Source organism: Trichechus manatus, unplaced genomic scaffold (assembly GCF_000243295.1).
Source record: "Trichechus manatus latirostris isolate Lorelei unplaced genomic scaffold, TriManLat1.0 scaffold00022, whole genome shotgun sequence".
NCBI classification, from domain to species: domain Eukaryota; kingdom Metazoa; phylum Chordata; class Mammalia; order Sirenia; family Trichechidae; genus Trichechus; species Trichechus manatus.
In genome coordinates, this window is record NW_004443958.1 from 2,922,620 (window position 1) to 2,933,590 (window position 10,971).

The 10,971-nt window shown below is 37.8% G+C and overlaps 1 protein-coding gene across 1 annotated transcript; it reads left to right on the top strand.

Moving 5' to 3' along the window:
- The first annotated feature begins 1,498 nt into the window (after window positions 1–1,498).
- Window positions 1,499–7,869, top strand: LOC101355423 (complement factor H). Its single transcript, XM_012554525.1, is given in 3 exon segments — window positions 1,499–1,610; window positions 7,080–7,721; window positions 7,724–7,869. Coding segments are annotated over 3 exon segments (900 nt in total).
- Window positions 7,870–10,971: the final 3,102 nt, after the last annotated feature.

The following is a 10,971-nucleotide window of genomic DNA, read 5'->3' on the forward strand; positions in this document are numbered from 1 at the left end:
AGGTTTTTTATAATGTTCTAGCTGTCCTGCCCCCAGGCGATATCTGTGGCAGGTACAGCCTGGGCTGCCAGGAGTCTAATATCATTTTGAGGGTTGAGGTGATGCAACCTGTCCGCCTCTTGGTGTGCCTTTTCTAAGACCATCTTCCATTCCTCTGGAGTTAGGTGAAGAACAGTGTATGGACACAGATAAACCCTCTAGGCTGGCTGTTGTGATCCCATCCAGCAGGCATTTGTCTCAGCAGAAATTGCCCTGAGGAGGCTTGGGTGGATCCCTAGCCAAACTGCACCCCCACTACGGGCGTGTGCTGGGGAGACCACTCCCTGGGCAGGACCAGGAATTTCTGCGACCTAAACCACCACTCTGTACCCAGGGCTACTGGCTTGAAACAAAAAGCCTGTGTTCCTCCCAGGCAAATCCTAGTTCCCCTTTTAGCATATCCCATTAAGTACAGGCTGAAGGTGGAGTTACATGCTCTCTGTCCCTTCCAGATTTGTCTTCTCTTCTCCATATCTTAACTGTCTTCCCATTTATATGCATATGGCCTTGGACCTCTGGCTGGGTGGAGCCAGAAGACCCTGGACCCCTATCAATCATCCAGTTTCTCTGGCCTGGCTTTTGCTCCAGGCCTCTCCAGGTGGGGCTTTTCTCCCCTTCCTTTTTTCCCTGCACCATTAACTTACACTGTTTCTGTAGGTTTTTATTTTGCCAGAGAGCCTTAAAGATTAGTACATAAGGGATTTCATCCCATTTCCCCCCTCTTTTGCAAAACAGATCTAACTGTAAGACGGTAGCCTAGTTAAGTGACCCCGAACAGTAATTAGTTTCCCATATTTCACTCTCACACACACACACACTCACTCAGAAACAGAACCAGAACCTGAACCTAACCAAAGTCAACAACCAGAAACTAGGCTGCCCATTTACTGCCATCGGCTAGGGGAAGTGGCAGAGTAACGAGGTGATCTTAGCCGGGCTTCAATCCCTCTCTAATGGGAATGTCTTAGTCCTACTTCAGTCCTCCAGATACCTCTCCATCTCGAATCCCAAGCACTTATACTTAACAAGAGAAATTCCTAGGGTACTTACTTAGTAGACGTCCATACCTGAGTTACTTTCTAATTCTCAAAGTAAAAGTGCCTCAGGCCGGTCACCGCCTCTGTCGAGATTAGGAGACCCATCCGATCCTCCGGAACAAGAGGCTTGGTGTGCACTGAGGGTCAGTAGAGGTTCCGCTCGAGGTCGAGGGGGTGCCGGGCTCCGGACAGAGGGTCTGTGTGATCCTCTGGCCCCACTTTGGGCGCCAAAATTGTTACCAAACCCAGGAAGGTGGGTTTTTGTCTGGCTCACCCAGACTTGCCAATAATCTGGGCACCGGTCTTTGAGAAAGAGAAAAGAAGTTTTTTGCAATGCAGAACAAGGATCTGGCAAGGAATTCCTCAGATCCGACTCCCCAAGGAATGGGGAAGCAGGGCTTATATTTGATTTGGGCAGCAAGATGGCGGCCACGCAGGCGTACTGGGGTGGAGGGGGGAGAATTCGAGAAGGCAGTGAGGAAACAGGAGATGACATGGTTTTTGTCGGACCTCTCACTTCAGAATATGGTCCTGGTGATGGTTTTCCTTCTGATTCACTCCATCTGAAGCTGCGTCCTCTATTGAGGTCAATTAGTGGTCACAGCTGGCCCTTCTGCGCCTAGGGGGTGGGCCAGATCTGGCTTGGACTAGTTTAAGGACTAATGGAAATTTCCTAGCATTTATAGTGTCAGGTTACACACATAACCTACACACGTCCTTCCGTATGCTTTAAATTATCTCTAGATTACTTATAATACCTAATACAATGTAAATGCTATGTAAATAGTTGTTATACTATATTGTTTATGGAATAATGACAAGAAAAATAAGTCTGTACATGTTCAGCACAGACGCAACCATCTTAGGCGTAATTACATAGTACACATCAGCAACGATATAACATTTTTTTCAAATATTTTCGATTCACAGTTGGCTGAAACTGCAGATGTGAAACCAGCAGATACGGAGGGCAGACTGCGCTCTGTATGAAGAGGTGGAGGCAGATCAGTCTACAAGCCTAGGAACTCCAAGGATGGCCAGTTATAGACTCTGAGACGAAGATTTTCCCCCAGAGCCCAAAGATAGAGAGCCTTACCTTAGAGCCACTGCCCTAGAACCTTCCCCTAGAGCTGGTGAGAAAATAAATTTGTTCATTAAAGCCACCTGCTTGTAGTATTTCTGTTATACCAGCACTAAAAATCTAAAGCAGCACTAAAAACCACACAACTCAATTACTTTAGTAATCTAAACCAGTTACTTTAATGAGCACCACAGATTTCATGTGGGGTGGTGTGAGGTCAAAAAACTAAAGATACTAGGCTTTATTCATAATTACAACTAATTTTAATACTCTTTATTGTCACTTTAATGTTCCTTTGAAGTTGTCTTATAATTAAAACATATCAGTGTTCTGCTATAACAATTTCAGCAAAAATTACCTGCATTTTTATAAGCCACACTGCAGAGAATATATATCAAATCTCACTTTCTCACACCAAACTGTAAGGATCAATTCAATTCAATTCAATTCTGTTATCAATTTTGTTCTGTCTGTTCCACTTCTGTTCTGATACCAGCTGCACACACAGCACTTCTTCCTTTACCCTAACCAGAGTTCTGCAAGCTACCAAACTGGCCCAAAACCTCAGATGCTAGCCACAAGCTTGGAAGTCCACCCAACCTCGCACTTCTGACCTGCTGGCTACAAATTCAGGATTCCTCCCCACCATCCCGGGGTTCCCTCTCTTCTGACCTCCTGGCTATCAGCTTGGAGATTCCGTCTACCACCTCAGGATACCAGCCGTAAGCTCATGGGCTCCCAGCGCCCCTCACTTCTGACTTGCTGGTCCCACTACTCCATCAGGTTCGATAATTTGCCAGAATGATTCACAGAACTCATGAAAAACACTATACTTCTGATTACAATTGTATTACAGCAAAAAAGATACCAATGAAGAGATGCGTAGAGTGAAGCCTGGGAGAGTTCCCAATGCAAAGCTTCCATGTCCCAAAAAGAGAAGTGATACCCTCCCACATGAATCAATGTCTTCCACCAACCTGGAAGCCCGTGGAAAGTTCAAGTCCAAGCCTTTATTGAGGCCTTATGATGGTTGCTATCAGGAAGTGGTCTTTCTGACCTGCCCAGGCCCGCTGGAGTAACATCATCAGCATAATATGTCAGGTCTGCCCTGGAGGTCTATAGATAACAAAGGCACCTCAGTTACTCAGGAAATTCCAAGGATTTAGAATTATCTCTCAGAAAACAAGGATAAAGACCAAATTACTTTGGAAAAATTTAAATTCTTACCCCCATACATCTTTCTAATTTAGTTAACGTTAATCCGAAAAACTTGGAAATTGAGAAACATATGACCTCCTAACACTTAGTCTATGACTATAATAACGAGCACTTCAGATACATTCAGAATCACAAAGTGCTACTTAGGCATTCATTAATTATGCTTTTAGGAAGGATGGCTAGGGGAGATGTAGAAAATGACGAAACTAACATTCTCTATGCACATATGTCTATATAGGTACCATATTCTTCCAATAATGCCTATAAGGTTACCCTCCTTAGTATTGCTTCCTCATAATCCTTACTGATATTAATTAAAAGAAAAAATAATTCAACCATGTCTGATGTAAAATAAAAATAATGCGTATATTCCCTAGCTCCATCAAGCTTTGTCGTGATCTGCATTATCAGAGCAACAACATAAATTTTACTGTTAAGTTTACATTGAATTTTACATTTTTCCAAATATTGTTCTTGATCTGAAAATAAATTTAAAAGAAATTAATTGATTCATTATTATTTTGCTATCCAGCCTCTTATGGAACATCACCTAGGTATAGATAATATTAAACCAATAAACAAATCTAATCATATATAGCAGTGAAGTAGGAAGATGAGAAGATTGAAAAGCATATTTGTTCTGGAGAATGGGAGATTTTCTCAAGGGAAGAGCAATTACTAAGATATGAATGTTAATTATCCTTTGAAGACGGTTGCAAAATGCAGCAGAGATATTAGGTATAACTGACACCTCAACACAAATTAATTTATCAGGCTAAACTGCCACACACAGATCAAAGCCCTAAGGGAATTGACACAGTGTAGGCTAATTTTGAGTAGTAGAAAGAGCTTAAGGAATGTGATTAAGAAGGGAGGAGATGGATGGCAAGTGAAAGCGTTGAGTATAGCATGTATCCATTAGGCATCTAGTGTAGAACCATGGGATAAAATGAAGAAAACAGTAAGACTGAGTAAAAATTCATGTTCTTTGCAATTTTGCTCATCTTTCATTCTGAAATAAGCACAGCAGCTTTTAAACATCTACCCAGCAGTCACTGATGTCTACAGGAAATAAGAGTAAAATATTTTTATAATGAATATTAAAGGAAAAGTTTCTTGTACATTGGGCCATGATCCTGCATCACTCTGCTTTTGTTGAACTGAACACAACAAGTAGACTATTATGAATTATTCATCACAATAATCACCTTCTCAAGACTATATCTATATGCCATATCTTTTAGATTAAAAAAAAATATGTGCTACTTATCTTGTCCTGTTGGAATATGTGTCAATTTTCCTGCCTGCTATGTTAATTGATTAATTATTCCATGGGCTGTCAAACTATACTAACTTATTATGGGCCTGGTATAATTACAGGTGGTGGTTCTACCTCTTTTATGTGATACAAAGTTTGTCTTCAAATATCAATAAATTTTTTAAATTATGTAACACGAAAACAAAAACAACAAAATATTTTCCCCTTTAAGAGCTCTAGGGAATGGCTAAGTTGAGAAATCAGTAATTAATTCATAATAAGTTATAAGCAAAGGAAGATCTTTAGATGAACTTTAAGAAGTATTTAATTCTGTACTTTTAGTAATCATTTGAACTGGGCATAGGATATAATGGCTACTTCTTGAAAAGTAATAAAAAAAATAATGTCTTACAAACCACTTGCAAAATAATTATAAAAATTATAAATTGACTTTCCATTATATACCAAGTACAAAAATATAAAGTAATTAGGTAGAAAAATATAAAGAAGGTGATTCATTTGGAAAGTAAATATTTATTATTTAGCATCAAATGCAATTTTAGTTGGATCCATGATCAGCACCCATGGAAGCACAGCAGTTAAGAAATAAAAAGATGCATTGCATTGGGCAAATCTGCCGCAAAAGACCTCTTTACAGTGTTGAAGACTAAGGTGCACCTGACGCAAGCCATGTGTTTTCAATCGCATCATATGCATGTGAAAGCTGGACAATGAATAAGGAAGACCAAAGAATTGACGCCTTTGAATTGTGGTGTTGGTGAAGAATATTGAATATACCATGGACTGCCAAAAGAACAAACAAATCTGTCTCGGAAGACGTACAACTAGAATGTTCATTAGAAGCAAGGGTGGTGAGACTACGTCTTACACACTTTGGACATGTTGTCATGAGGGATCAGGCTCTGGAGAAGGACATCATGCTTGGTAAAGTAGAAGGTCAGCGAAAAGAGGAAGACCTTCAACAAGACGGTTTGATACAATGGCTGCAACAATGGGCTCAAGCATAACAACGATCGTGAGCACAGCAGAGAACCAGGCAGTGTTTCATTCTGCAGTACATAGGGTCACAATGAGTCAGAACCGATTCAATGGCACCTAAGAACAACCACATTAAATGCAATAGAATATATATGAATCAAATATGGTTTGCATTATCTTTATATAAAGAGAAATGATAAAAAGAAAGATGTGATGGTCAGTTTTATGTGTCAATTTGGCTCGGATATATATCCGGTTATTAAACCAAACACTAGTCTTAGGTGTCGCTGTGAAGGTGTTTTGTACATATGATTAAAGTTCATAATTTGTTGACTTTAAGTAAAAGAGATTATCTTAGATACCCAAGATTAGCCTTATTAAATAAATTAATACATCTTTAGTGCAGAACTGAGTGTCGCAGATGAAAAATACATTTCGCCTATGGATAGAAACTTCAGCTTGTGCCCGAGAGTTAAGACCTGCCCTTCCTAATGGTCTACCTAACATATTTAGGGCTTGCCTTGCCAGCTCCTACTTTGGCATAAGCCAAATCCTTGCAATAAACCTCCTAATATACATCTGCTACTAGTTCTTTTCTCTGGTTGAACGCTGACAAATACAAAAGATAAATCATATGGTAAAATTTTCATAGAATTTTGAAATACTATTTTGTCCCCAATTAATCAATGAATGCACTTCAATAGCAATAAGGATTATAGTGGAATTTTAAAAAACAATATAGCAATTTCTGGTTTCATCTTGGGGATTGATCAAACTGAAAACAGTGTGACCACCACCATTAAAATTGGAAAAATTCTGGGAAAAACTGCATATTAACTGCTTTTCTTTAAACTATCTGAGAACTGAGGTGGCAGAGCAAAGAACTAACTCAAAATCTAGATAGAGAGAAGTTCCTGGAGAGATAGGAATTAAGCATTTGTTAACTTGGAAAAGACTGAGCCCAGTGCTATGTAAGCTGTTAAGATTTAACCAGAAATATTCCAAATTTCTAAAGCCTGTGGGCTAGCATGAGAGTGTGAAAACTCTACGGGACGAAAAGATGGGGTAGGGTGTTGGTATTCACAAACCTTTCCTCCAGGAACCTTATCAAACACTCACAGGAAAAATTGAGGACAATCCTGACAAAGTTTCAGTCATGGTGGTGCCACTGTAGAAATCCATTTAAAAAAAAAAAAGATTTCCCCTATGGAGGTCTTTAGGGAGCAAAGGCAAGAAAACCATAGCCTGAGGGAATTGATGGAAGCCCACTGCACCTTGAGGAGGAGAACAAGAAATAAAAAAAAGATCAACACTTAAGAAAAGAGCAGGCGCCCTGGGGGTGGGGGTAAGGATGGCGAACGGAGCCGGGTGTTTCAGTGGAGGGAGGGGGAGTTGGTGAGAGTTGGAGGCTCCGTGGGGCTGCTTTCTCGTGCCCCCTGTTTGCTAGTCTCCGGTGGGAGTCCAGGATGGCGGATCCGCGCTGTGTTGGCTGAAACAGATTGTCTTAAATTACCCACGTTTGCTAATGCCATACTCAAAGACCCAGAAAAAGAATCATGTAGTTCAGGAGAACAAGTGGAGTATGAATCTGAAAAAAATTACCAATTAGATGGGTCAAATATTGTAAAGTGCATCAGGAGCAGATGGATAGGTAGTCCAGTATGCAGAGATGTTTCTTGTGGGAATCCACCCAAAGTGGAAAATGCTAATATTATCTCAAAACAGATGACTAGGTATCCACCTGGGGAAAGAGTACATTATGAATGTAACAAACCTTATTCCCTGTATGGAGAGGTAGAAGTGATGTGTCTGAGTGGAACCTGGACAGAAGCACCTCAGTGCAAAGATTCTGAAGGAAGATGTGAGTTTCCTCCACCTATTGAAAATGGAGACACAACTTCATTCCCATTACCTTCCTATGCTCAAGGATCAACAGTTGCGTACCAATGCCAGAACCTCTATGAACTTCAGGGTAACAAGTATATAACATGTAGAAATGGGCGGTAGTCAGAACCACCAAAATGCTTAGGTGCATGTTTAATATCAGAAGAAATGATGGAAAAACATAACATACAGTTCAAATGGAAACGTGACAAAAAATTTATTCCAAAACAGATAATACTGTTGAACTTGCTTGTAAATGGGGATATAGGCCAAAGACACCAAGAGAGACTTTTCGAGCAACATGTCAGGAAGGGAAGCTGGAGTATCCCAGTTGTGAAAACTACTATGGTTAAAATGTGTTTATACAATCAAAATATACACGTATCTTGACTTTTGTATTATTAATCTAGTTTTCACAATTTTATTTTTCTGAATGTTAAATCATTTTTATTCATAAATTAGAATTTGCATTATATATTAAGTGAATGGTGTAATTATAATTCGAGCGACCAATATCTGATCCTAAAAACCACCATATTAAAACTTGGCAAACCATTAAAAAAAAAAAAAAAATAAGAAAAGAGCAGGCCTATATGATGGTCCCAGCATAATTACTGAAGAACACTTGTGAAGGCCACACCCTCCAAGAATCAGGTTCACAAAGTCTGCCAAAGATTGAGGTTTAGTCAGAAAATCAGATAACATCTTTCCAACCCAACAACAAAGCTAGCAAGTCTTAAGCAAAAATAACAAGAATGCTGCAAGAGAACAGATTCACTCTAGGGGAGCAGTGTAAAGGCAAGCACAAAGGCAAGTGTGGAAACACAAAGCCAAGCAGGGATCAAACTTCAAATCCAGTCCAATCCCTGAGGAGAATAACACAAAGTCCCTATTTCTTCCTAGGAGGAAAGGTGTGCTCATCTTCAAGAATAAAAAATATTTACCTCAGGATTCACTGTTCTATACAACATGTTAGGCATGTTAGGCTTTCAACAAAAAATCACAGGGAATGCAAAAAGGTTAAAAAAAGGACTGAAGAGACAAAGCAATCTTCAGAACCAGACTTAGATATGACACAGATGTTGCAACCTCACACAGGAAATTTTAAATAACTATGACTAATATGCTAAAAGATCTAATGGAAAAGGTAGATAACATGCAAGATTAGATATGTGATTTCAGCAGAGAAATGACAATTATATGACAGAATCAAATGGAAATGCTAGGTATAAAAAACACGGATATAGAAATGAAAATTCCTTTGAAGGAATCCAGTAGAATCTACACAGCTGAGAAGAGAATCTGTGAAGTTAAAGATAGGTCAATAGAAATTACCCAAACTAAAATGCAAAGGGTTTAAAAAAAAAAGGGTGGGAGTGGGGAAATAAAACCAAGAAATAAAACCTGTAGGGCAATAGAAAATGGTATAACATATGAATACTTAGAAATCCAGAAGGAGAAGACATAAAAATGCAGAAGATACTTAGATATTTTGAAGAAATAATGGAAAATAATTTTTAAAAATTAGTGATAGTAATTAAACAACCAATCCAAAAAGCACAGAGAATACCATACAGGAAAAAATAACAAACATAATACATACGCACAGACACACACATACACATATCTCTAGGCACAGGAAAGACAAAGAGAAAACCTTGAAAGCAAGCCAATCAGAGAAAAAAATACACATTGCATACAGAGATTTAGGATACTAATTATAGCCAAGTTCTCACTAGAATTCATGCAAAGGAGAAGATAATGTACTGACATCTATCAAGCGTTAAAAGAAAATTCTTACCAAGCAGAACTGTGTATGCAAGGAAAACAAACTTCAAAAATAAGATTTATCAGAAAGAAAAATGGATGGAATTCATTACCAGTAGACCTATTCTTTCAGAAATTTTAAAGAAAATATTTCTAGCAGAAGAAATATGATATAGTCATATCTTGGATCTACATAAAAATATGAAGGATGTTAGAAATGGAAGGAATTAAGGTACTTTTTTTCCATTTTTATTTGCTTTAAAGATAAATGACTTTAAAGCAAAACTTGTAACCATGTATTGTGTGTTTATAACTTAAATATAAGTGAAACATATGTCATCAATTGCATAAGAAGTAGGAAGAGGAATTGAGTATGTATTGTTACTAAATTCTTACACTGTATGTGAAGTAGTATAATATTATTTGAAGGTAGACTAAGATGGAAAAATACATGAAACTTAGTTAAGAAGCAATAAAAATAAAATCAAAAAGAGTAAACAGTCACAAACTGTCCATTTTAACTTCATTTTAGTTTTCTAAAATCTTGCTTGAAATAAATATACACATATATCTATTAACTGATGTGATAGATTTTTATATTGATGTTTAAAATGGAACGGAATGCAATAAAATATAAAATATTTTGGATAATGTGATGAAAACTATGTCATTTAGTTATGCAGCCTAATCATCTGGCTACATAAGCAAACAAACAATAACTGTAGTTTGATGGCATAGATTAAATTATACTTATAAACTTCTAGAGATAATTATAGTTCTCAAGTCTAGGCTCATTGTTTCTCAACATATCAGATTGGCTTTTATAAAAATATGCATCCCTGTGTTCGGACATAGATTCTGACTTAGCAGCTCTTGTGTGAGACTGTGGTGTCTTCATTCTCCTGAAGCCCAACAGCTGATTTTTGTGCATTCCACTGATGAGGACATATGCGTATTTGCCTTGCCAGTTTAATTCCTTTTCAGTGAAGATTAGTGTTATACAAAGTAAGAGACTCTCTCTGTGAGTTGAGAAATGCTGCTTCTTAGTATATTTGGAAAGGATGTAATTATAACATTGTTTTCAACTGAAAAATTCAGAACTCTAAGTTATTGTGAATTTTAAGTGACTAACATGCTCTCACTTTTCATTTGACATAGACGACCTGACTGAACTGATTTTTTACTTTAGTTATTGTGCCTTAGGGCCTCGAACCACGATTATTGCTTTTAGAACATAATTTAGCAACAATAAAATCCTCTATACATACAATCAATTTAGTGTACATGATTTAATACTGTATACAATTAGAATAAATACTTTCATTTATGTTTATTTTTATAGACACTTTTTCTTCGCTATATTATGTTCAAAGTGCTGATCCGTGCTTTCTGAGTGGTTTGTCCAAATTAAATGCGAAATTTATGTTGAGTCATTTATGCTGTTTCTTTCAGTTACCTTGGTAACCAAAACAAAAATATTTTAATATTAAACCATAAATTACTCACTTTCTAAAATAAATAAATAAATAAAACCTTCAACCCTTTGTAGGTCCAAATATAGTAGTTGTAATTTTAGTGAATTTTGAGGGTTAGTAGGCTAAATTCAAAGCCAAGGCTAGCAAGGGAAACAAGCATGAGATTTCCAGGCAGTTCTTTAAGAGGTACTTTGCACCCAAGGAAACCCTGGT